At 47.9% G+C, this 27,099-nt stretch overlaps 1 protein-coding gene across 1 annotated transcript; it reads left to right on the forward strand.

Annotated features, from left to right (window-relative positions):
• The first annotated feature begins 893 nt into the window (after nt 1–893).
• LOC103781646 (procollagen galactosyltransferase 2) lies at nt 894–21,992 on the forward strand. The gene is made up of 11 exons (XM_008949364.1): nt 894–999; nt 2,501–2,618; nt 3,751–3,885; nt 8,295–8,499; nt 13,036–13,155; nt 13,770–13,846; nt 16,311–16,417; nt 17,920–18,052; nt 19,510–19,637; nt 20,150–20,356; nt 21,591–21,992. The coding sequence occupies exons 1-11, from the start codon at nt 986–988 to the stop codon at nt 21,865–21,867; spliced, it is 1,521 nt and encodes a 506-aa protein (XP_008947612.1). The 5' UTR covers nt 894–985; the 3' UTR covers nt 21,868–21,992.
• Nucleotides 21,993–27,099: the final 5,107 nt, after the last annotated feature.

Genomic DNA, 27,099 nt, shown 5'->3' on the forward strand with positions numbered 1-27,099 from the left:
TGGGCTGTGCTTTCCTGACTTCTGGCCAGGAAAAATGGGCAGCCCTTTCACTTCAGGGAATTTGCCGTGGGATCCACAGTGACAGTGACCACGTGAGTGGCCAGGTGTTGGATGTGCAAAGTCGTGGTCCCAGGGGAGCACAGGTTGGAGACAAGCAGCTGGGGTGCGAATTGGCTTGCTTGCCCTGTAACCCAAGGGCTTGACATGAGCTTGTGGCTCTTCTGGGATCATTTCCACATGATTCATCATGAATATTCAACGTATTCATGAATGACCTGAATGAAGGGACGGAGTGAACCCTCAGCAAGTTTGCTGATGATACAAAACTGAGATGAGTGGCTGACACACCAGAGCTGTGCTGCCGTTCAGTGAGACCTGGACAGGCTGCAGAGTTGAGTGGAAAAGGAACCTCATGAAGTTCAACAAGGGCAAGTGCAGGGTCCTGCACCTTGGGAGGAATAACAGGACATCAGCACAGGTGAGGTTTCAACCTCCTGGAAAGCAGCTCACCGGAGTCCTGGTAGACAACATATTAACCATTAGCCAGCAATATGCCCTCATGGCCAGCAGGGCCAGTGGGGTCCTGGGGTGCATGAAGAAGAGTGTGGCCAGTAGGTCCAGGGAGGTTCTCCTCCCCCTCTTCTCTGCCCTGGTGAGGCCACATCTGGAGTACTGTGTCCAGGGGGAGTGGTGTGCGGGGTGTTCTGTGGGGAAGTGGGGCTCTGCTGTGTGCCTTAGCAGGGACTTGCACATCTGTGGAGCGGCCCCAAGTACTGCCAGGAGCTGGGTGCATCCGTAAGAAACGGGTTCTGCTTCCTTTTGACTCCTGTACCAGCTAGGAAAGGGCAAAGGACCTAACTGGCTTCCTTTGTGCTCTTATTTTCCCAGGGCAGCCACCGACCACAATGTTGATAACACCACAGCAGTCCTTAGAGAGTGGCTGAAGAACGTGCAGCACCTCTACCACGACGTGGAGTGGAGGCCAATGGAGGACCCCCAGTGAGTAGTACTGCAGTGAGGGACTGACTGAAGCTCTTTGGCATATATGTCAAATTCTCTAGGTTTTCTATTCTCAAACCAGGAGATATACTAAATGTCCAATGTGGATTTGTTTTTTGGGTTTTTTTTTGGTTTTTTTTGGTTTTTTTTTTTGTGGGGTCAGTCCCATTACAATTGTGTTCTTACAGAGCCTGTAAAAAGATCTCTGACTTCATGGAAGCAACTGGTACAGAACTTTGGAGAAGAAAGCATTTTCCATTCTGTTAGTAGCATCTGCAGCTGCTCTCTTTGCATGGTAAACAAGTCACATCAAAAGCTACAGGGAATAAAGAATATTATTCTTTATTTGCAAGGGAGCAGAGAAATCATAACTGAGTCCCGTAGTGCCTATGAAAGTTCTGTCCGAGACCTCAAATATTCAGTAAGTTCTGAGGCAGAGAACTGGATTTAATTCAGTGTATTATGCCTTTGCATGAATCGCAGGATCATTGCTTTCAAATATGATGTAGGTGTGTTGGATTTTTATTGCTTTATTTATTCTTTTATCTTAAGATTGGCTAGGCCTTGTTTTGTTGTTTTCTGTTTCTTACATGAGGGAAAAGTACATCACTTTCTCCTTTATTTACTTTTACTTTCAAGGTCCCCAGTGCACTGGTGGGGCATTTGTGGTACAATCCCACAGGGGATGCTTGTTTCATTGACTTTTTTTAATCCTTTAGTTGAAATTGAGTTTTCTTAATCCAGTCAACTTGGCTTTTTCAAGTTCTATAAAAAGTTTTAAAAATTCTTAGCTCTGGGTTATGCTGGCACTATTTCAAAGTCCTAAATTTTTATTCCACATAGGGACCTGTCCCTGTTTCCTTCCATCTTCGTTACAAAGCAGTTGCTTTTGGACCTGATCCTGAAAACAGAGACACGCACATAACTTTGCTCACATGATTGGCCTCATGGGGTTGGGTGTTGAGTGCTTGTAGATTGAAAAGCTGTTATTGGGATATGTTAACAGTTATTAAAAATGCCCAGACTCTGAAGGAATCCAATCTGCCTTCGTCTTTACCTCCTCAGCTTTGCTGAGTCCACTGGGCTTAAGAAAGCTGCGTTTGCAGACTTAAAGCCTAGCAGAGGACAGATGACTTCCTATCAGAGGGTCAGGCAGGTTCAATGCACTGTGGTGGGGTTGCCTCTGCTTGTGTCAGGCGAGGGCCTACCACTGTAGGAGAAACTCCTGGGTTTGATGGTGCTGTTTTGCTGTGGGCACTTGGTTGGCAGGGAATGCTGCAGTGCTGCTTGTTCTCCAGTGCCCTGTGTACACATGCCAGCACGAAACTTGGAATCGTTCTCCCTCAAAACCTCTCCTGGGTTGCCTGAGGTGACTCTTAACACTGGTTTTCTTTTGGAAAGAAAGCAGCAAAGGAACTCTAACTTTTTTTTTTTTTTTTCTCCCCTGACTGGTATAATAGGGCCCAGCCATAGATTGTAGTCACTTTTTTTTTTCCCCTAGATCTTACCCAGAAGAAATTGGGCCAAAACATTGGCCAAGCTCCCGATTCACTCATGTGATGAAACTCCGACAAGCTGCCCTGCGTGCTGCACGAGAGAAGTGGTCAGACTACATCCTGGTAAATACAAGGTTTGATTTATTAGCTGTCCTCAGGGAAAAGGTCTCCCTCACTACTTTGCCCTAGTAAGGCCACATCTAGAATATTGTGTCCAGTCCTGGGCTTCTCGGTTCAAGAGAGACAGGGAATTCCTGGAGAGAATCCAGTGAAGGTTATGAAGATGAGGAGGGGTCTGGAGCATCTCTCTGATGAGAAGAGGCTGAGAGCCCTGGGGCTGTTTAGCCTGGAGAAGAGAAGACTGAGAGGGGATCTTCTCAGTGTTTCTCAAGATCTAAAGGGCAGGAGTCAAGATGATGGGGCCAGGCTCTTGTCAGTGATGCCTAGAAACAGGACAAGGAGCAGTGGGCACAGACTAGAACCCAGGAGTTTCCACCCTAAACATGAGGAAATAGTTCTTTGTTGTGAGGGTGATAGAGTCCTGGCACAGGCTGCCCAGAGAGGTTGTGGAGTCTCCCTCTCTGGAGAGATTCCAAACATGTCTGGATATGATCCTGGGCAACCTGCTCTGGGTGACCCTGCTTTAGCAGGGGGGTTGGACTAGACGATCTCCAGAGGTCCCTTCCAACCCCTACCATGCTGGAATTCTGTGCACTCTAGTACTTGGGACTGCCAAAATAGTTCCTTCTCCACCTAAAGGCAAAGCTCTCTGTAGTGAGATGCTGTGTGTCATTTCATGGTCTGATGAGCAAGAGACTTTGCAGCTAGAGAGAGAAGCCCCTGGGCTTTCACCACAGAGGTCAAGACTGAATATAGTCCTGGTGGCAGTTAGGTACCTGCAAGGGTCCCCCGGATGGAAACCCCACTGCTTATTGATGACACGTGAGGGAAATAGTTCTGCAGAACAGCTGTGGGAAGACAAGTGCCTCGGGTCACTACAGCAGGGTTCACAGAGGTGTTCCCAGCCTCTGAAGATGGCAAGGGTGTGAGGCCAGTTTTAAGAGTTTTTCTTGATCCTCTTCAAAGAGTAATCCTGCCATGAATTTTCAGCAGTGTTATTTTCCCTCACAGCTCATGGCTTTTTGATGTATTTTTTTTTACCAGGCTTATGCCTCTGGTTGCCTTGTTCCCAAGAAAGTGTCAGGGTTACTGTTTCATCTAATAACAAATTTCTTTTTCTCTCCTACTTCTCTAGTTTATTGATGCAGATAATTTACTGACCAATCCACAAACCCTGAACCTGTTGATAGCAGAAAACAAGACTTTGGTGGCACCGATGCTGGAGTCTCGCTCTCTCTACTCCAACTTCTGGTGTGGCATCACCCCCCAGGCAAGTGACTGCAGGAACGGTGCTGGGTGACTGTGTGAGCTGTGGTTTCAGGGGACTCCTGCCTTGTGCCTGTGGAGCAGTGGGCGTTGTTTCTGTTCTGTGGGCTTTCTCATGTGCTTTTGTACTGTCCAGAGCTGCTGGGGCTCTGATCTGTAGAGGTGGTGTTACCATGTGGTGAGGACAGTGGTGTCAGGCAGTTATCTCAGCTTGCACCTCTCTCAGTGGCAGCATCCCATGTCTTGGGTGAGTGTCTTTAAAGGTCTGTATGTTTATAGGGAATCTAGGAAGAAGGGTAGAGAGGACACTGTGGTCTATAAATGCTTTTCAGGCTTTGTTTTCTGACCAAGCTGTACGGATGAGCAAAGCAATACATGTTCAGCATTGGGTGTGCAGGCACGTAGCTGAAACTTGCTTCCTTGTCTGAGATTTCTCACTCAAAAAAGCTGCATCTGGAGGAAATTGAGCTTGCTTAGCCAAAAGTCCTTGGAATTGACACAATCCCACCAACTACATAAAAAATACTGATATGTGTACCAGAATTTACTTGAGGTGGTTCCATATGATTGCATAATGGCCTTAAAACTCTTGGTACATAATTGTAGACTAGCTTTCATGTGTAGTGACACTAATCTGAGAGGAACTGGCTTTTTCTTCTGCAACTTGCCGTTGTGTATAGGTTATTTTTTCTCATATATGCACAAGATTTTGTAGGACAACACCATTTGCATTGTACCGAGTGTGTGTGTTCTGAAGTGTGCATATAAAGGGTACTGGTGTGAAGGACAGAAGTGCTGAGCCTAGAATTTAGTTTCATGTTACCTTTTCAAAGCACAAGTACTGCAGAAAGTATCAGGTACAAAAATGTTGTCTAGTAGAAACGATGTTATTTTTAGAGCCAGAACAAGGATGAGCTATCACTTTACAAGTTGATCCACATCACTATGGTGTGTCGACCTCAGCGAGATGGGGGAGAAAAATTGGAAGGGCAAAAGCAGGGAAAAACAACCATAAAACCCAAACGCCAAAATGCCCTCATGGGTTGAGATAAAGACATTTTAATAAGTGAAGGGGAAAAAATCCCCACACAAACAAGGAGACCGATGCCCAGCCATTCCCAGAGCAGCAGCTACTTTGGGAGAACTCCCCCGCAGTGTTTGTAGCTGAGTATGACATCCCATGGGATTGCAGATGCCTTTGCCTGGTCGGAGTCAGCTGTCCCAGCTGTGTCCCCTCTCCCAGCCTCTTGCCCACCCCCAGCCCGCTCCCTGCGGAGGGCAGAGTCAGAAGCACAGGGAAGGGCTGATCAGCAGCAGCTGAACCACCAGCTTGTTCTGGGCTCTGTTTTGGGCAGCAGGCTAAAACCACAGCACCAGGTGGGCTGCTGGGAAGGAAATGAACTGTGTCCCAGCTAAACCCAGTGCAGCCACCTTGTCCAGAAAAGTGTTTCAGGAAGAGAATCAAATGTATAAAAAGGCTGATCTCTTTTCCTTTAAAATGTTCTTGACTAAGGTTTTGGGCTTTCCAAGACATTCAAGCTGAAATGGGGACTGTAGTTAATGGTTGTTGTCTCCCAGGTAAGCCTCAATAATGAGATCAGCTTTTTGACCTGTTCTCCCTGGGGCTGCTGGCATGTGTTTTGTCATCCCTTGAGGCAGGGTCCTAACCTGTGCGTCTCCTAGAATAGCAGAAGAATTTTTTATCATCTTGAAAATTTTCCCTTTTTGTCCACTTTGGCCCTGGAAAGCTTAAAAATTTCCATTTTACTTCCATGCCTGTGTCTTGTGTCTCCCTCTTCATAAAGACAAACTTGCCCCACTGCATAGACAAATGTGTTTAAGCCTGAGCTGCACATACATCTTTGAGCTTCCTTGGTTCATGGGAATAGGAGTACTTCAGAAAGGCTCAACGGTCCTGCCCTTCCGTGCCCTCTTGCTTTATTCCAGATACTAATTGCTGTCATTATTGCTGGAGTGAAACAAAGAGTAAACTCGGTTGCCCCCTTCTTCTGGTGTTAAACATCCTTCTTCTCTCCCAGTGTTACAGAGGACACACTAGGGACCACAGGGAGGGTGAAAACTTCTGTACTGGATCAGACCAAAGGTCCATCTGATAGCAGTGGTTTGAGCAGATCAGTAGTAGTATAAGAACATGGTAAACAAGTGAGTGAATGATACTTCCCAAAAATATTTTTGTATCCTCTGACAATCTCCTTCTCTTGGAAGGTCTTTGTCTTTAAAGCTCTTAGGAGTCTTTCTTTTACAGAAATCAACAAATTTTGGTTGTTGTGCCCCTGCCATCTTATGGCAAGGAGTTGTTTAGACTAACTGAGTAAAAATAGCAGCAAAAAGGTCCTGAGCTTTCCAAATTCTTGGAAACATATTGATAAGAAAGAGTGGTGTGGAGTGGTGGTGTTTACTTCTGTCAGTTTGTTCTAAAATGGAGCTACAAACTTTGTAGCTAAGGCATTGTCCTTTTTGTCTGAGGTCAAGTCCTTGGACAGCCAGGTTTTCCACTGATGTAAGTCAGCATTGCTCCACAGCCTGAAGTGGATCTCTGCCTGTGCCCACCAGCCTCAGCCCTGGCCCCCAGTGTTACCTCTCCAGCAGTAACTTTCCATCATCACCAGCATTAGCTGAGAAAAGGAGGGGGGGAGGGGGGAAAAAAACAAGCAGCAAATGAATTGTGCAGAATTTGGTCAATCAAGCTGCTCAAATAAAAAGGAAATGAAAAGGAAAGTTACAACTTTATATTTTTCTTTTGCGTAGTTGCTGCTGCTTGTTTTTCGGGTCCCACAGCTTTATGCTCTCATCCTTGCTCTCCCTGGGGACCTGGGGAGGGAGTAACAGCTGGAGCAGGCCCTGAAACGCAGCCTCAGGCACTGAGCAGCAGCAGTCAAACCCAGCTCCAGACAGCTTGACTTCCAGCTGTCATGAAGCTCAGAGCATGGCAACACTGCTGACAGGTTGGAGTCTTGCCTGACTACACATGATTTATGAGGAGTGAAAAGCCCCAAAACCCCATAGTGAGTGATTGGAGGATGGGAGGTTTGTTTCCAGCACCTGTAACCTGTGGGCATTCTTGGGTGTCTGTTAGAGGTTGAATGTCTTAACTCTTCCTTTGATGGCAGTGGTACTAAGGGCTCTGGCCACTCTCTCCTTCCATGAAAAGCAGACTGGCTGAGTTTGAGACATCTTCTGACCATACTGTGAGGATTAGATAGCTGGAGGGCAGAGGGGAGGTTCAACAGGTACCTGAGCAGACAAATCCACCACACCATGCTTCTACATAATCCCAGGGTAAAGTGGTTCCATGGTGATTTGCTCAACCATTGCTGGGATGTTCATGGAAAATATAACGTTAAAATAACTTTAACTTAGTGACTCATCATTTCTGTGAAAAACAGAATCTGCTCTGGATTCAACCACTAGTCGTGTCCAGATGTCTAACTGGGGCATTAGGATTTTCTTTCTGGAGGAACTGAGTGTATTAACTGAGTGTATTTATTTCTAAATGTGATAGCTTTAGACATATTGCACCTGCACAGCCAGCTGTGAGCTGCAAACATGGGTGTTGCACAGTGTTGGAAGGGTGGCAGAGCTTGTGGTCACAGAGGAATGAGCTGGACGTAAGGAACAGTTTCTTCCCCAAAAGATCTGTCAAGCCCTGAATCAGGCTGCCCAGGGCAGTGGTGGAGTCCCCATCCCTGGAGAGATTGAAGAGCCATGTAGATGTGGTGCTGAGGGACATGGTTTAGTGGTGCCCTGCCAGCGCTGGGTTAACAGTTGGATTTGGTGATCTTAAAGGTCTCTTCCAAACTAAAGAGTTGTATGATTCTAAGTTCCTCCCCCAGACAGATTCTGTGGGGAGAATTCAAGAGTGGGAGTGAGTGTTAAATGCCCCAGGATGGAGGAAGCAGGGATTCTTACACAGCTGATGGAGACTGAGATGTTGCCTTCACTACAGTGGAGCAAATCTATTTTTTTTTTTTTTTTTAAAGTCATGGTCAGAAATGATTTGCAGATCCAATTCTGTGAGACACTGAATGTCCTTTTTGCCTGTTAAACATGAAGGATGTCATGGATGCTCAGCAGCTTTCAGTATCAGACCAAAGGGTGCAAGTGCAAAAAGTTTTTTGAAGAGGCAGGAGAATACAGTAGTCCAAGGTTTGAAGTTCTATTGCAATGGAAAGGCTTGGATTACCAATACCTCCTAAAAAGGTGAGAGTAGGTCAAGCTTGAACTTTTGGGATGGAGATTGTTTCTAAGTACTCCAAATGGGAGACCCTTAAAAATCTGAGAATTGAGCACTGGTCCATCTGTGCTGGGGAGGGCTAAGGGTGAGAGCTTTTGCTGAGGAGCATCTGTCAAACAGAAATCTCGTCTAACAGCAGCCCCTCATTGTGATTGCAGGGCTATTACAGAAGGACCTTGGATTATCCCCTGATTCGGGAGTGGAAGAGAACAGGCTGTTTTGCTGTCCCCATGATTCATTCCACGTTCCTCATTGACCTGAGGAAAGAGGCTTCCACCAAGCTGATGTTCTACCCCCCACACCAGGACTACACCTGGAGCTTTGATGATATCATGGTCTTTGCCTTCTCCAGTCGCCAAGCAGGTATGTCTGGAGCCTTTGCTGGGGAGGATTCAGTAGTAGAGATGTGCAGACCTCTGCTTTGAGTTCACAGGCCTGTGTTGACTTCAGTGGTGAGATAAGACCCTATTCCTTTTCCTCTTTTGGATCTGGTCAGGGATAACCAGCAGCAAGTGACTGATCTGGTTTTGAATGACAGTGAGCTTCAAAGGACACAGGAACCATTCTTGGGAGGGGGACTGTGTTTCAGAGACAAAATGTGTGGACTAGATGATCTTGAAAGGTCCCTTCCAACCCAAACTGGTCTCTGTGGTATGTGGAGTCTGGACTGTGCTGAGAGGAAATCTCTTGCAGACAAGAGCAGGTTAGAGCTGGTGTGCGAGCAGTAAAATCTCTGCATGCTTGTTTTATCATCGGTATTTCAGGAGAGCCATTAGAGCACTGAGCTGCCTTGAGTTCCTTGGGGCATAGTGGAGGAAAAGTATGTGCCACTCTGACTGATACTGGAACCAGTTTGTACCAGACAGTGGGAGGATTTCAGTTAGACCTGAAATACAGAAGTCCTTTCAGGCCAAGTCACAACCTCAGCGGCCTCCTTTGTCTGGAATGGCTATTGGTGTTTGCAGAGAGCTCTGGCATCTTGGAGAAACCACTGTCTCTTAAGTGCATGCTGCTGCTGCTGCTGCTTGTACTTGTGGTGAGGATGTTTAGTCCCAGTTATTTCCCATCCTTGGGAAATAGGGCTGTCCTGTTGGACAGGGCTCTGAGCAACTTGCTCTAGTTGAAGATACCCCTGCTTACTGCGGGGGTGGAGGGTGGACTAAATGAGCTTTAAAGGTCCTTTCCTACCCAAAACATTCTATGATTCTATGATTTTTGGAGAGTGGATCTGGTAGCTGTTCCAGAGAAGTCCTCTCTGGCAGACCTGTACGTAACAGTGTCAGAGCTGAAAGGAGCTCCTGGGAAAGATAAGGTTGCCATGATCTGCATTATTCTTTGCCCTGCTGTGTTGAAAAGGGGAAAGTCTGGGCCCTTACAAGGAAAAAGGGACTGATGAAACCTCAGCAGCACCAATGAAATGCACTTCTGCTCAGCTTCATGACTGGTTTGCTGGAGTACTGAGGGAGAAGTTACTTGTGGGTCCTCTGAATGAAGTGCAGTTGGTGTTACCTGTCTTCTATTTGTAAAAGAGGCAAAGTTAAGGTGAGAAGGGGAAGGGCTGTTCTCGAGGGCCAGACAAGCAGAGAGAAAGTGAAGTGGAGAATTACAGCTTGTTGTTGCTGTTGTTGGCAGTCACTCCTGCAGAAGAGCCAAGCTGAGAAGATTGCCTTTCCCACCGTTTCCAGACCAGCACAACAGCCACCGGCTGTTTGTAGCTTTCCTTTCAGCAATGTTTATGGTTTGAAGTTCCTGACAGCACCGAAAAAAGATGGTGTTGTCTTGGCAGACTAAGCAGGGTTTTTTAAAACCCAGCTGTGAGAGGATGAGGGGCATCAAATGAGGAAGATGAATGGTAGAGAAGAGACAGGGAAAGCTGAAATTGGAGCCCTTGGGAGGCAGAGGTGAGATGTGAACTTCCAGGGCACCTTTGAGCCCTGACTTTCATAGTCAGGACATCAGTATATAGTCTCCAGAGGGGAATTGAGGTTTAAGTCTGGATAGCAAAGCAGGCTCCTTCAAATCTACCTGCCCTACTTACTCCCTCCGTCGGCTCTCCCAGAAATGCAGCATCTGGTGAGTGTGGAACTGCATCACATTAGCTCCAGCTGCTTCATAAGTGTTTCAGGGATTTAAACCCATCATTTTTACCTTCCATACTAGAATGCCTCAGCTTTTTTCAGGACTGACCCATGACATGAAAGGCTTTGCTTCACCAGTCTGGCCCATTGAACTGCTGAGATTGTTGGCTTGTGTCCTGGGCTGAGTTTTGTCACCCAGGATAAAAAGGATGACATCCAGGTTCAGATACGTGAAAAATGTGTGGACTTGGAGGTAAACTTCCCTTTGGAGTAATTTCACTTACTTCCCTGAAGTCGTAAATTTTGGCTTTTGCACAGGCCAAGTACTGAGCTTAACACCTCACCTCAAACCATTGATTTTCAGTGGTGAATGTACTGCTCAAAGCAGCTAGTTTGTGATGCTCCAAAGAGACCATCGCACTTCAGCTGAGAGGATGAGGCCTGTGGTGGAAGTACTGGCTCAGAACAAAACTCTTTACGGGTGTTGTATTGACAAAAGTGGACTCTGTAGAGCCCTGGTACTTGCAAGACAGCATTTATCAGCCAGATGTCCTGAGCTTCCTTTCAGCCTGAGGCTCTGAAGACCTAGAGCCATCCAGCAGGAAGGTCTGGTCACAGGGCTGTGGGGGACTTTAGGTTGCCTGAATGTGGCTGTAGGTTTGGGGCATGGCTGTGAATCCTGCTTGCTGCCTTGCAAAGGCTAGTAACAAGTATCTATAGCTTTTCTGTCCCTTGGAGCAATCATTTTATTAGAAAAGCAGAGCAGGAGAGCGAGTTCCCCTCCTCATTTTAAGGCAGCTTTACCATTCTAAAGTAGCTTTTATCCCAGAAGGAACAGAAGTAGTGGCGTGACCCTATGCAGATTAACTGTGCTTAAGCCAGCGGAAGATAAGACCGGTGATCAGTGAGCCAGATAAGATTAGTTGATTAGATCAGTGCCAAATCCATTAATGTCAGCAGGTAGTATTTTTTATTCTGCCATTTACCTAAATTGCAGCTGACAGCTGAATGTGTTTTGGCAAGTAGTGTAGCCAGCAATTTACTTGCAGAATTCAAAATGGTAGAAACATGGGGGTCATTAATGCAGACAATTCTGCTCTGCTAAAAATACCGAGGATTAGGGGGCTAACACATGAAAGCATCAACCCACCAGGTAGTGTCTGCTGCTTTTCATTTATTTCCTAGAGAAGGGGGGTGCTTATGCTTGTTTCATTAAAAAAAAAAAAAAAAAAAAGGGTGAGAGGGAAGAAAGACAAAGGCAGGTTTGCTTTTTTTTTAAAAAAAAAAAATCTCCTTGGCTGTGTGGGTTCTAGCAGCTCTCAGATTGTGGTTAATTAATAAAAGATCTTACCAGGGCTCAATGAAAAACAATGGAAATACTTTCCCTTGGCTTCTCTGGATGTAGCTTTTGAGTGAGGTCTCTGATGTGAGTGACATCAGGCTCAATGCTGCTGCAGTTGCAGCCAATAGTGAGCAAACCCTTGGTAAGTCCAGAGGGAACAGCAGTTTGCTAATCACACGTTGCTGGGACATTCCCAGTGAAGAAGCTCAGCAGTGGGTGAGTGTCTCCCTTGCAAAGGTATCTGCCCCAGGGAGGGCCTTTGGATCTCCTCTTTGTGTCATGCCTTCAGATTCAACTCCTTGAAAAAACAGCTGCAAAAGCTTTTGAGTAGGAGGATGCTGCATTCTCATCTCTTTTTAAAGGGTCTTTACTTCTTGCTGGTGTCTCTAGGATTTTCCTCTAATCTTTCAGGGCACTGTAAAAACTAGTCCTCGAGAGGACAGTGTTCAGTGGTAGACTTGGCACTTCCAAGGTGGTTATCGTATATATTCCCCCAAATCCTTTGCCAACACAGGTGAACATGTTTTTGTTTTCTAGCCAAAGCAAACAGAAGCAGGAAGATGCTTGGCTGCAAACCCCAGCTGGAATCCCTTGCAAGGCCAGTGACAGACCCTGCAGCTACACTGATGCCTTGGGCCTTGCAGCCTCATCTCCTGTGATCCCAGGGGAGCTCAACTGCCTGGCCCACATTGGGTCAACTGTGTGCTGTTGAAGCTTGGGACCAGACTTGGTTTCTCCACACTGGAAGAATCATTCCATATTTATTCTGTTTTATTTATCTATTTATGTTGTGAGGTGGTAGCATGGTGGGGGTCAGTCTCTTCTTCCAAGGAACAAGAAATAGGACAAGAAGAAACGCCTCAAGTTGCACCAGGGGAGGTTTAAGTTGGACATCGGGAAAAATTTCTTCCCCAAAAGGGTTGTCAAGGCCTGGCCCAGGCTGCCCAGGGACATGGTGGAGTCCGCATCCCTGGGGGGACTGAAAAGCCATGTAGATGTGGTGCTGAGGGACATGGTTTAGTGGTGACCTGGCAGTGCTGGGTTAACAGTTGGACTTGATGATCTTAAAGGTCTTTTGCAACCTAAAGGATTCTATGACCAGACACTGCTTTTGGTAAAGGCCAGTTCTGCCCTCTGCTGTAGGATTATTTTCATAGCATGAAGGCAAAGGCCAAAGAAGACCCTTTCTCTGGGCTAAGACACGGGTTCCCATTCTCTCCCAGGAGAAAACTGATCACAGTTGTAAATACCTGCTGTCAGGGAGCAAGTAGGAGTTGTTTTCGTAGGAGAGGCCGCTTGCTGCCAGCCAAATAAAGCAGAAAATGGCACTGTGATAATTTTGAATTGTTTGGTTATGAGGCAGAACTTCTTGGGACTGAGGTCCTGGCATAGGTTTGATTGTGGCTACACAGCAACAGAGCAGTTGAAAAGTGCTGGTGAAAGACCTGACTCTAATTTCTGTTTTTCTGTGATCCCCAGGAGTACAGATGTTCATCTGCAATCGTGAACACTATGGTTTCCTTCCCATGCCCCTGAAGTCGCACCAGACGCTGCAAGAAGAAGCTGAGAACTTTGTGCACACGCTGATTGAGGCGATGAGTAAGTCGCTGTGCCGTGCTGTGATGGACCCCCCCAAGTGGATGTTTGGAGAGTTCTCCTGCCAGCAGCCCAGCTCCCTTCCCCCTGGGAATCTGTGTCCTGAGCTGACTGCTTTGTTGTGCAGTTTTCCAGTTTCCACCTCTTTTCTACTTAGGAATGGAATTGCTTCATGGTCAGGTCAATCCCATTCACAAAACCCTTTAACTTCAAAGAATCATAAACTGGTTGGGGTTGGAAGGCATCTCTAAAGGTCACCTAGCCCAACTCCCCTGCAGTGAGCAGGGACATCTCCAACTAGAGCAGGTTGCTCAAAGCCCCATCCAGCCTCACCTGGAGTGTTTCTAGAGATGGGAAAACTTCCACATATTAAATGCAAAAATGCATCTTTAATGTGGAAAGGATGCTGCAGAACCTCATTTTTGTCATAAGGTCTTTTGGGCATGTGGCTGCTGGCTTCTGTTTGGCAACGTGGATGCTTTCTGCTACACCCACTCCTGCACTAACGTCGTATCTCAGCTTCCTGAGGCTTTTTAGGCATGAAAACACAGGCAGATGTGTTCTATCAATGCAGCTTGTATGTGAGGGTGATGCTTGGGATCTCTCCTCTCTTTCAGTTGATCGTCCTCCCATTGAACCCTCTCAGTATGTCTCTGTTCCTCCGAAGAACCCTGACAAGATGGGATTTGATGAAGTAAGGAGCTTATTTTGCTGCCGTTGTCTTGCCTTGTCTTCCTGTTTGTAACTTAGAATATCTGGGTTCTCCCTGTAGCTTAGCTTCCAGCTGTTCCCCTTGGAGTATATCACCTTGTGACAAAGGTAGCTCTTTCCAATCACTCATCTTTCGGACTTAAACTTTTTGCAAGGAGGAAATAGTCGTTCTTATTTGGGGAGAACTTCTGCTGAGCTCAGGGAAGCGGAAGGGAAAGGGCTCAGGGAGTGTTCTTTCCCTCTGACATTTGTTGTGGAAAAATGAAGCCAGTCATGTCTGCAGGCACTTAGTACCTGCTACAAGGCCCCTGATTAGAGGTGCAGGTTTGTGTGCCAGGGCAGTGCCCTGGAAGTCTTCGTGTTTCTTGTCTTGATGATATAAATGTTTATACCTCTGTACTCAGCACTGGTGAGGCCACACCTTCTATACTGGGTTCAATTTTGGGACTCTCACTCCAAGAAGGACATTGAGGGGCTGGAGTGTATCCAAAGAAGGGCATTGAAGCTGGTGAAGGGTCTGGACAAGTCTTATGAGGAACAGCTGAGGGAACTGGGGTTGTTTAGCCTGGAGCAAAGGAGGCTCCGGGGAGATCACCTTGGTCTCTACAACTCCCTGAAAGGAGGTTGTAGCAACAAGGGTGCTGGTCTCTTCTCCCATGGAACAAGTGACAGGACAAGAAGAAACAGCCTCAAGTTGCACCAGGGGATGCTTAACAGGGATGTGAGGAAAAATATCTTCCCTGAAAGGGATGTCAAGCCCCGGACCAGGCTGTCCAGGGCAGTGGTAGAGTCCCCATCCCTGGAGGGATTGAAAAACCATGTAGATGTGGTGCCTAGGGACATGGTTTAGTGGTGCCCTGGCAGTGCTGGGTTAAGGGTTGGACCTGATGGTCTTAAAGGTCTCTTCCAACCCATATGATTCTATGATTCCATGTTTTAATCCAGCCAGGAAGAGATGACAGAAGTGAGTCTGAAAACCAGGTGATTTAACTTCCAGTTCTTTTGCTGTTTTTTCTGCATCCGACTGTGCAGGGCAGCTTGGCAGGCCTTCCATTCTGTGACAAAAACTGGTCTCCTGCTTTATAGAAGGGAACAATTTCTCTCAGCTGAAAGATACCCTGGAGAGCCCAGAGCAACTGGGGTGCCAGGTTCTCAGCTGTGTTCTAGCCCAGGCTGGTTATGTCCAGCAGTGGTGAAAACCATGCTTACTGTCTCTGTTTTGAGGCAGCTCTCAGCAGCTCTCCCTCCTCCTTGCTTGGTCGCCACATTTTTCTGCTACAGCCTGAAGGAAAAGTGAACTATTAAGGTGTTTTCAGACATTGGTAGTGCCCCAAGGCCCCACAGAAATTCCTCTCCCAACTCTGCCCCGTGTTGTGGAGGGAACAGGCACTGAGGGGAGGAGGCTGGAGAGGGATGTGCTGTGCTTTAATGAACCTGTGTCCGTGTTACTCACAGGACCAGCAACCCCTGTGTGTGCAGCTGCCAGGGTGGTGGTGGCACAGTGACCGAGGGAGCTGTGGTGATCAGGGCAGCCTTTGTTTGCTGTGTGTATTCTGCTACATCTGTTTATGTGACTTGTAAAGCCTCAGCCTGATTTGGCTACATGTGTTTGAGCGTCTGTGTTTAGGACACAGCTGGTGTAGGCTTTTTCCATGTTGTCCTTTGTGGCTGGGCTTTATTTATCCAATTTATTATTTTTTGCATTTGCACAGAGCTGGAATTTGATCTGCTTCTTAGTGGGATGAGGTTTTGCTCCGCAAGCTACAAGGCTGCACTTGTGCTTGTCTGCCTGGGACTGAAAAATATCCCTGGCCCTCTGCAGGTTACCAGCAAATCAGGGCTTCGGTCCTCTGCCCTCCTCTGTCTCCTCAAGGCTTGGACAGAGCCCTGCCCAGACAGCTCTGCTCCTGGTCTTGGCTCTCAGCTGGGCCTTCTGCTCTGGCAGGGCCAGCGGCGGGTTTTCAGTGCCCCGAGTAATTACAAAAATCCTCTCTTTGCTGTGTCCTTGTACTTGGGTGGTGGTCCCACTGATAATCCCACGTACAAGCAGTTGCAGCATTTTGGGGAAGCATGTGGGTCAGTGATTTTCCAGGACTGAGGCTGGAGGTGGCCATGTTACTCTGTGTTTAATATAAATCAAAACTTCCTGTATCTTTGGAAATTATAAACTTGGCAGTAGCTGGTTTCCTCTCACCTCTGTTCAAAGAGCATGTTTCCCCTGTGAACATCCATTAAAAGTAGTTGTTAGGAAGAGGACAAGTCTCTAAGTTTTAAGCCCAAAACCAACCCCAATTTTTGGGCAAATTCTAAGCAACCTGGATTGAAAACACCCCTGGTATTTTCATAAGATCTGTGTTTCCAGTGGGACTGCTGGAGAAGGGTGGATCAGGACTGCCTTTCCTTCCTCCCTGCCAAGGCGGGAAGCTGACGTCTCTCTCTTTCCCCAGATCTTCATGATCAATCTGAAGCGCCGGAAGGACAGGCGGGATCGCATGCTGCGCACGCTCCACGAGCAGGAGATCGCAGTGAAGGTGGTGGAGGCCGTGGATGGAAAGTGAGTCCCAGCTGGGGTTGCTGAGCTCCCCCGGGAGCGTAACACCATCCCCTTGGATGCCCTGAGCTCCCTGCTGTTGGAGACGGTGGGGCTGAGGGGAGAAGTGAATCCCAATTTTATCTGCCTAACAGTCTGTCTGGGGCAGTTTTGCTCTGTTTCTGTCTTCTTTTGCAATTAGTCTCCATGAGGGAACCAGGGCTGTGTGGTTCAGACAAAGATGAAAATCAGATTAAAAACATGCTGAATTTATGGCCAAGTGTGAGGTCCTGCAGCTGCGTCAGAACAATCCCAAGCACAAATACAGGCTGGACAGGGTATGAATTGGGAGCGGTCCTGAGGAGAAGGACTTGGGGTGCTGGCTGATGAAAAGGTCAATGTGAGCCAGCAATGTGCAAGCGCAGTCCAGAAAGCCAACCAGATCCTGGGCTGCATCAAAAGCAGCATGGCCAGCAGGTCAAGAGCGGGGATTCTGCCCCTCTGCTCTGCTCTTGTGAGACCCCACCTGGAGTACTCTGTCCAGCTCTGCAGCCCCCAACACAAGAAGGACATGGACCTTTGGAGCGAGCCCAGAGGAGGGCCGCTAAGATGGTCCAAGGGCTGGAACCCCTCTGCTGTGAGGACAGGCTGGGAGAGTTGGGGTTGTTCAGCCTGGAGAAGAGAAGGCTCCAGGGAGACCTTACTGCAGCCTTTCAGTACTTAAAGGGGGCCTACAAGGAAGCTGGGGAGGGCCTTTTGACAAGGGCTTGCAGTGGTAGGACAAGGGGTAATGGCTTCCAACTTTAGATTAGAAACTAGAAAGAAGTTATGTACTCTGAGAGGGGTGAGACACTGGCCCAGGTTTCCCAGGGAGGTTGTGGATGCTCCATCACTGGAGGTGTTCCAGACCAGTTTGGATAGGGCCATCTTTGACCTGGTCTAGTGGGAGGTGTCCCTGCCCATGCAGGGGGGTTGGAACTAGGTGATCTTTAAGGTCCTTTCCAACCCAAACCATCCACTTGGAAGGAGTTAGCAGTGAAAGTGTTTGAGACCAATTATCTTGTGGGAAGATTGTCCCTCCTAATGCTACAAAACTGTTGTGCTACAGTGTTAACCCTGACACAGCCTTTCCAAGCTTACGTTAAGGTGTGTTCAGACCTTTTTATAATGGGAAATGAAGGCAGAAATTTTTGCTCTGGGACTCGCAGGAAGGCCTCAGGGAGCTAGGAACCCACATGCCACCTAGTGGTCGTGGAGACCTGAGTACTCCTCAAGACCTCTCAGAAAAATAATCTATAAGCCAAGCACCTGCCAAGTTGATGGTCCCACGGGAAGTCGTTGGCAGAGTTAAGGATATGATTTGTCAGCTTGATTTAGAAATGTAAATCAAGATTTTTTCTCCAAGTTTTTGAGTGAAACAAGTGCAGGAACTTCTTGAACGTCAGCAGTGTTTTCTGTGTTGCATCTGTATCTGACTTGAATTTGCTTAATTTTTAAAAATGTGATAGATATTCTCTCTTTCTCAGAGCACTGAACACGAGTCAGCTCAAAGCTCTGAGCATCGATATGCTCCCGGGTTACCGGGACCCCTACTCCTCCAGGCCACTCACCAGGGGAGAGATCGGCTGCTTCCTTAGTCACTACTACATCTGGAAGGAGGTAAGGAGACACTGGGTGGCAGAATAGGAAGGTGCCATGGGCAGGCACACAGCCACTCCTGGGTTAACGATTGGACTTGATGATTTTAAAGGTCTCTTCCAACCAAAATGATTCCATGGTTCTAGGGCAGAGCACCAAAGGCAATGCAGGTTTGTGGAAGTGTAGGGTGGAATTGTTTTCCTTGGTTTGGAGGGCATCGCGCCTGGGGGTTTTCTTGAGTGCAGTCTCCAGCTTTCTCATCCCTACTTTCTGTTTGCCGACAGCTCCGAGTGATTTTTGTCAGAATGTTTTCATGATTGGGTTTGCCCAATAGCCTGCTTGGAGCAAGTTTGCTTAGGGGAAAGGCTAGAAAGTTTTGAGGAACAAATGGTATTAAAAAAAAAAAAGTGTCTTTTTTTTTCCCTTGCTCTATGTCTGGACTGAAGCAAGTGTGAGTGACACTGCTGATTGCCTTTTTTGAATTGGCATATTGTAAATATACTTAACAGTAGGGAGCTCTGTTAGCTGAGCTAAGAGATCTTGTTTTGGGTGGTAAAAGCTGTAGATCCTTTCTGTCCCTGGTCACCTGGGGAGTGACACTTGTGAGGATCTGGGCTGTGCTGGTCAGAGATGCTGAAGTTACGGAGCCTGACATCAACAGGAGGGATTGTTTCAAGTAAGGTGAGATGTGCAGGCAGGGGGAAAGACTTGGGTCTCCAAAACAGAGAGCAGCACGCCAGGGTCTGAGGGATGATGGGCTTGCGAGATCCTTTGGTCTGCCATCTTGATGACAGAAGGAGAACCATGTGGCAACAGAGGCAAGCACTAGTGTGGCCAGCAGGACTAGAGCAGGGATCATCTTCCTGTACTCAGCACTGGTGAGGCTGCAGTTTGACTACTGGGTTCAGTCTTGGGCCACTCACTCCAAGGAGGGCATTGAGGTTTTGGGGCATATCCGAAGAAGGGCAACAAAGCTGGTGAAGGGTCTAGAGCACATGTCTTGTGAGGAGCGGCTGAGGCACCTGGTGGTGTTTAGCCTGAAAAAGAGGAAGCTCAGGGGACACCTTATCACCCTGTACAACTGCCTGAAAGGAGATTGTAGAAAGGTGGGAGTTGGGCCAGACTTTGGATACGCTAGATTGTCCTCCTTCCCAGACTCCAGGAGCTCTTTCTTCCAACAAAGTGGTTTTTCTGAACAGCAGCTTTGGCATCAAAAATTACTGCACAGTCCTGCAAGGAGGTAGTTGCTGTGGTCACGCTAATTCTAGGTGGTGCAATATCAGATGGAAGGTTTTTCTAGGTTGCAGATGCTCAGCCACAGGCTGTTTTGAGGCTTATTCTCACTGGCTCTTCCATATGAGTTGGGAGTGGTTCTTCAGCTTCCCTACCTGCCAGGTCAGGAAGACTTCAACAATTTTAGAGTCTAGGAAGTAGCCCATGTGTGCCACTGTGATTGCTTCTGAACCCTCTTGTTCCAGGTGGTGAACCGAGAACTGGAGAAGACCCTTGTTATTGAGGATGATGTGCGCTTTGAACACCAGTTCAAAAGGAAGCTCATGAAGCTGATGGATGACATTGAAAAAGCCCAGCTAGACTGGGAGCTTATGTAAGTAACTGGCCCTTGGCCAGCTGGGAACTGGGTACACAGGGGAGGTCAGCAGCACCTGCTGTGTCATAGAGATGCAGGTTTATGCTGGAGTGCAGAGGAAGGTGGCAGACACTTCTTGGTGGCTCTTCCCATCAGGAAAGAGCTGCTTCCTGGGACAGGCTGATGCTGGAAAGCCCACTGGATACCATTACTGCCCTTTGTGGGCAGTGTTGATTTGTCTCAATAGTGTCTAAAGATGCTGTTGTGACAGAGGAACTGAACAGAGCTCAGTCCTGAGGCTTGGACCATGTCATCTTAGCTTCCTTATGAAGTCTTTCACAGCTATACTGCCTACTGAGTTAAGAGTTGGGTGTCTGGGAGTGGTGCAGGATAGGAATCTGTGAACCTGGTCAGGGATTACTTCTTGGATTGACCCTTTGCCCTTCCCCGGTTGAAATGAACAGTTGTGTGGTCCTAATTGCTTCAGCTATGCTTTGTTTCCAATTTCCATGGTCTTTTCACCCTTTAAGCTACATTGGCCGGAAAAGGATGCAGGTGCAGGAGCCTGAGAAGGCAGTTCCCAATGTCATGAACCTGGTGGAAGCCGATTACTCGTACTGGACCCTGGGGTACGCAATCTCGTTCCAGGGGGCTCAGAAGCTCATCGGAGCTGAGCCGTTCAGCAAGATGCTGCCTGTAGATGAATTTCTGCCCGTCATGTACAACAAGCACCCTGTGTAAGTAGGCTGCCTCCGTTGATGAGGTTGGCGTGAGCTCGATCTTGCTGAATGATCTGAAGGCAGATCCTGTTGGTGCGTCTCACTTCTGTAGCCTGGCTGGTGGGGGACTCCCAGTGCTCCCTTGCCAGAGGGACCTGGACAAGCTTGAGAAGTGGGTCCCTGTGAACCTCGTGAGGTTCAGCAAGGCCAAATGCAAGGTCCTCTGCCTGGGTCGGAGCAGAGAAGAACTTGGGGGTACTGGTGGATGAAAAGCTGGATATGAGCTGGCAATGTGTGCTTGCACCCCAGAAACTGGTCACATCCTGGGCTGCATTCAAAGCAGCATGGGCAAGGAGAGGGAGGGGATTCTTCCCCTCTGCTCTGCTCTGCTCTGCGGAGACCCCCCTGCAGTGCTGGGTCCAGCTCTGGAGTCCTCAGCACAGGAGAGACAGGGACCTGTTGGAGCAGGGCCAGAGGAGGCCACAACAATGATCCAAGGGCTGGAACCCCTCTGCTGTGAGGACAGGCTGAGAGAGTTGGGGTTGTTCAGCCTGGAGGAAGAGAAGGCTCTGGGGAGACCTTATTGTGTCCTTTCAGTACTTTAAGAGGGCCTATCAGAAAGATGGGGACAGGTTTTTTAGCAGGACCTGTTGCGGCAGGACAAGGGGTGATGATGGTTTTCAACTAAAAAAGGGGAGATTTAGACTAGATATAAGGAGGAAATTTTTCACAGTGAGGGTGGCAAGACCCTGTCCCAGGTTGCCCAGAGAGGTGGTTGATGCCCCATCCCTGGAAACATTCCAAGTGAAGTTGGATGGGACTCTGAGCAACCTGCTCTAGTTGCAGATGTCCCTGCTCAGTGCAGGGGATTGGACTAGATGACTTCTGAAGGCCCCTTCCAACCCAAACTGTCCTGTGTTTCTGTGTTTGTTTTTTCATTGTCTGCATCAGAGCTCCAGACACAGCTCAAAGGATGTGACAGAACTGCTGCAGAGGGTTATGGTCCCTACCTGGTGTAGGACTTGTGGGATGGTTCTGAGAAACTTGGCTCTCTCTGGTAGCAGTTGTATAGTGTGGATTGTGTATGGTTGGAAGGCACATGATTCTGGCAAGAGAGTCACAGTCCAGCCCAGGAACTTCCTCCAGTTCCTGGGACCTCTTTGCTCAGTGGTTAGGTTTGTGTTTCACAGTTAGAACCAGTGACACTGATGAACCTTCACTTTGTTACTGGTGATTTTTCTTTCCTCTTTAGAGCGAAGTACATGGAGTACTACGAGTCCAGAGACTTGAAAGCCTTTTCAGCAGAACCCCTGCTTGTTTACCCCACCCACTACACAGGCCAGCCGGGCTACCTCAGTGACACAGAGACCTCTACGATCTGGGACAACGAGACTGTGTCAACAGACTGGGACAGAACACACTCCTGGAAATCCCGGCAGCAGGGCAAGATCCACAGCGATGCCCAGAACAAGGATGCTTTGCCCCCCCAGTCATCTCTCAACGCACCGTCCTCCAGGGATGAACTATGACTGTCCACTTCCCCTGGGACTCTGTTGACAGCTGAACCTGCCTCACACTTTAGCTTTTCACCCTTGAAAGTTGTAGAGCAGCTCTTCATGCGGTCTCCTTCCCACTGCGTTGAATGGCAAAGCACCGTGGTTGGACCTGACACGGAACCAAGCCGCTGAGGACTGGGTGGGAGGTGAAGGAGGAAGAAGGACAAGTGTTGCAGACTGGCAGAAATAAGGCAGAGATCTGAACAAAAGCCCTCGCAAGCTTTTGTAGGGGAAAAAAAACAACCTTGAATGACGTCTTTCTACAGTTCCTTGTGTAGAATACTGTATTTATAAAGATTAATATATAGAGGTGTACAAGTGTTAATACCTTCCCGGGTAGCTGTAACTGGGCTGCTGTGTAACCGTTAGTCCCTGTAGGTTTGTAGGTTTTTATAACCCTGTTCACGGAGAGAAACCACGTTTGGGTTATTTGGCTTTGTTTTTCAAAGGGATCTCTTTCAGAATCAAGATGGTTTCCAGAAATGTTCAGTGCACCGGAGCAGTGCTCCTCTGTTGTGTCTTCCCTCATCACACCTCTCCAGAAAACTACTGCTGGCTTCCCTTCCACAAATTTCAAAACTCACTAGATCCCATCTAAGCAGGCCCCCAAACCAGAACTAATGTCTTGGCATGACTAAAATCTTGGAAGCTGGCAGAGAAGGTGGAAGCTGCTGGGTTTTTTTCTGCACTGCCCGAAGGGAGCACAGGTGGAGTTGGTCCATGTCATGTCCTGCTTCACCCCCACCTCAGTTTATTCCTTCAGGGAAACAAAGCCTGATCAACCTATTCACAGGCCTGTTTAGTCAGGCCATAAAACCAAGTGTAGGACTCCTAGGAACTTCATATTTAAAAAGTTTGGTTACAAACTGCTTTTATCCTTATAAAACCAAAAGAACCTACAGAAATAGCGTTGTCAGCTGCGCTGTTCTCAACAGCCTCGGTGGAACTGCGCATTGTGGGACGGAAAGGCAACTTGCCTGGATGTTTTTTTCATGTGAGGAGCAAACTTGTCTTTTTTTGGATGAGTTCTGATGTACTTGCTGTTGGCTAACATATCAGTGGAGTATGATGTGTATTTCTTTTTTTTTTTTAAAAAAAGGTTTCTCAGAGGCCAGGTGCTTGCAGACTACACTGCTTAGGTTTAGCTGGCACAGACCTCAAGCTGCAGGCTGCTGGTGCAGTGGGACAATGCCCTCCTGGACCTGCAGTCTAGAGACTCACCTGCTGGCAGAGCTGTGCGGTTTAGTGTGTATGGCTGGTTTGGTTTTTTTTAAATTTTTGTTTGTTTTTAATAATACTGATCAATGTTGTGCTTTCTGCTAAAGAAGCCATGTTATTACGTGTCAGCCGGTCTGATAATACATAGAACCTGGTGCAAGCTGAGCAGTGTGCGTTCTTCATTGGGTGGGAGTAGCTGTGGCCAGGGAAGGCCAGCTCAGCAGCAGTTCAGCTGTGTCCCTCTACCCTGAAGTCACTGACCATATAAATGTGCCTCTTCTGCGACTGAACAGGCTGCCCAGGGCAGTGGTGGAGTCCCCATCCCTGGAGGGTATTCAAAGCCATGTGGATGTGGTGCTGAGGGACCTGCTTTAGTGGTGCCCTGGCAGTGCTGGGTTAACAGCTGGCCTTGATCTGAAAGGTCTTTTCCAACCAAAGTGGTTCTGTGATTCTGCCACCTGGGAGCCGTGTACCTTCTGCTGTCCAGGATGGAGCAGGTGCCTGTGCAACATGGTGAGTGTAGAGAGCAGGTCTGCTGTGGGCCACCATGCATGGCCTGGGTCATTCCTCTCTGACAAGGCCTCTCGCTTCCTCCTTAGGTCTCGCCTTACGAGCAGCAAGTCTGACCTGTTCCAAGCACTGCTGAGCATGGCAATCCCAGAGAAGTTGGTAAGAAGCTTGATGTGGCCTTCAGAAGCAGGATGACTGTGAACTGTTGGGAATCCAGCATACTGTCAGATGGAACTGTGGATATGAGTACCACGTTACTAAGTTGTTCCATCATTTCATGTTTCCCATGGGATTTGGCCTCATTTTGCAGCATAGCTGTTTCTCCAGGCCTTTGGTAGTGCTGTCTGAGGACTGGGCAGCTGCTGGAGGTGTGGTGGGAAGGATGCACCAAAGGAACAGGGCCTCAGCTTGGCGTAGCACCCCTATGGGCTTCCAGTCCTGATAACATGCACGTGGACCTGCAGGGATGAGCCAGCGCTGGGTGAGTGAGTCCCTTTGGCTTGGTATCCTTTCTCTGATCTAATATTGCAGGTGCCTCTCCACATAAAGACTCCTTGTGGTTACATTGTGTTCATCTACCTCTCTTATCCCTTCCACCCTGGTGTGCTCTTTGTTCTGTGAAAGGCCCATCTCTGTCTCTGTGAGAGGCCTCTCTGCTCCCAGCCATTGGAGTGATTTGCCTGTGTCAGAGCCCTGATTTTCCCAACCCTTCCTCTCTGACCTTTCATAATCTTATTGAAGCACTTTCTCTGTGAACATCTTGGCTGAAAATGACCCTGACGCTCCTCAGGGTATTCCCCACTTCATGCTGGGTGCTGGAGATGGCAAGGGACTGATATCCTGGGAGCAAGTGACCCAACCCAAGACATTCTGTGGTTCTGTAATCCCAGCTTCCCGAGCTGCTCGCTGTGCTTGGGTCTTGCTGAGTCCCTGGGTGGGGACGTGATCAACAGCCTCACCACTGCCCCTTTGGTCTCTTCCCTGGGGAGGTGGGGCACATCGTAGTATTGGCCATGGAGGAAACAGAGCATGGATTAAAAAAAAAAAAAAATTAAAAAAATTTAAGTCCCTCTGCTTTTTTAGACTTAATGTGACTCATTCAAATGATGAAAAGGTCTCCACATTGCTTGCTCACCCCCCTTTCTGAAGGGGGCCTGCAGGAAAGGTGGGGAGGGACTTTTCACAAGGCCTTGTAGCAATAGAAAAAGGAGTAAGGACTTTAAACTGGAAGAGAGTAACTTTAGGTTACCAATTAAGAAGAAGTTCTTCACTCTGAGGATGGGGAGCTGCTGGAACAGGTTGCCCAGGGAAGTTGTGGATCTCTGGAGGTGTTAAAGGCCAGGTTAGATGAGGCCTTTGCGCAGCCTGGTAGGTGTCCCTGCCCATGGCAGGGAGCCTGGAACTAGATGATCTCTAAGGTCCCTTCCAACCCAATCCATTCAATGTTGCTGTGGTTTGTACTGGAGCCGCTGGGCTGCCCCGGCCTTACAGCGAGTCCCAGCAGTGCGGTGCAGGCAGGGGCATGAGGCTGGCACTGACCCACAGGTAAAGCTGCTGTGCAGATGGATCAGCCCTGTCACCTCAGAGCTCTTGGGAAATGATGCTGTTGGTGGAGCTGGGTTGGATGCTCAGGGAGGCTGCCTTTGACTTTGATTTTCTTAAGTAGAGCGGTAGCAGTTTATTAAAAACTTGCTGACACGAGGGCTGGGGGTTTGAGTTTAAGGTTGTTTTCATGTGTTTTAGTTGAGTGGTACAAGGGATGTGATGGTGGTTTCAAGGGAGGAGTGAAACCAATTCAGATGAAAAATGTAATGAATTAAATCAATGTGTCCCTTTCAGAGCAGACATGGCTTCAATCTAGCTCATTGGTGTGTGTGTGTCTGTGTGCGCTCATGCGCACACACAAACTGGAATCCAGGCGGTTTCATCTGAATGGGAGGAAAACTTTGCTGTGAGGGTGCCAGAGCCCTGGAGCAGGCTGCCCAGAGAGGTTGTGGAGTCTCCTTCTCTGCCTGGAGATGATCCTGGGCAGCCTGCTCTGGGTGACCTTGCTTTAGCAATGGGGTTGAATGAGATGATCTCCACAGGTCCCTTCCAACCCCTACCAGTCTGGGCTTCTGTACATGCATTTCTGTTTACTGATACGTGCAAGGCCTGGTGGGCAGCTGGTGGTTCTCCCTGCTATGACAAGTGCTGTTTTTTCTCCATCTGTGTTCAGTTCCTTGGCAGGTATTGGCCAGACTACATCCTACTCAGTATTGACTGTTTTGGAAAAGTAGGAGCCAGTTGAAACACTTCTGTATTTTTCTGCCATTTTTCCACTTTCAGTGTACATCTTTTTTGACTCATCTAGTGGACTTGAAACTGAGCACAAGTAGAAGCCCCTGCTTCATGAACCACAGAAAGCTTTTTTTTGTTTTTGTTATTTTTTTTCTACCCCCTTCCTTGTTTTCCCCTCCTTTTGGTACAGGGGTTTTGCTCTGCTGTGGAGCATCTGAGCTAAGCCCCAGGAGCCCCCAGCTGATGAAAACCCTACCCCGGTGACTGTGGTGACAGAGCAGTAGAAGTTGGGAAGAGGTTTTACAGAGCATAAGTAGCAAGTCAGCTGAAAAAGTAGCTTCTTCACAAGAAAGGTAACAGCACCAGGCCCTAAAAATTTTTATCTGCAGTCAGACTGCTTGTAACCTAACAACTCAACCTTGTTTAAGAAAAGAGGAGGAAAAGTTGTACTCTCAGTAGGGCTATTCAAAATTCCTGGTTCACAAGTAGGTTGCATTTATCCTGAAGGAAGTCACGTCAGATTGTAGTGTTGTGGGTTTGTCCCCCTAAGCAGAAAAAAAAGAAAAGCAGGAGGCAGCTTAAATTCAGGGTAATCTTTCTTTTGCCTTTGCTATTTTCACACAAGAGACCCTTTAGTGACAACTGCTGCAGTTCAGGGACTCGCAGCTTGACTTTTGGCAGTTTTAGGCATCTCCCCCAGTGCTGAAATTACTTCACACCTCACTGCTGCTCTGACGGGAAGGAGTGACTGTGCTGAAAGGTAGAAGTGGTTGTAGTGTGTAAACGTCCAGTATTTGTATTGTGTATAGGGGTGGGAAAAAAAAACAAATAGCACAAAATATTGCACCAGAGCAGCAGGTCGATGCATGGGCTATGCACTGGGGACAGCTTTTGCTTTGCTGATGACTTAATGTGCTCCTTTAGCTCCCAACAAGCTCAGTGCCTGACGGGACTACATTCAGCTCAGGATGACTTGAGCACACTGCTGAAGAATTACAGAAGCCATCCTCATAAAAACTTTTAGGAATTAAAACAAAAACAAAGCAGGCCCCTAATGGTGACAGTGTTGCTATTGTACGGTTGCTGAATGTGAAGTTGAAGAGTAAAAGGGTGCTGAGGGAGAGTTGTAGCTGAAGGGTTACAGCTAAAGGGAATGCATCTAAAGAAGTGTGGTGTTTCGAGTTCTTTGGGTGGCAG

Source organism: Merops nubicus, unplaced genomic scaffold (genome assembly GCF_000691845.1).
Source record: "Merops nubicus isolate BGI_N331 unplaced genomic scaffold, ASM69184v1 scaffold3661, whole genome shotgun sequence".
In the NCBI taxonomy this organism is placed as follows: Eukaryota; Metazoa; Chordata; class Aves; order Coraciiformes; family Meropidae; genus Merops; species Merops nubicus.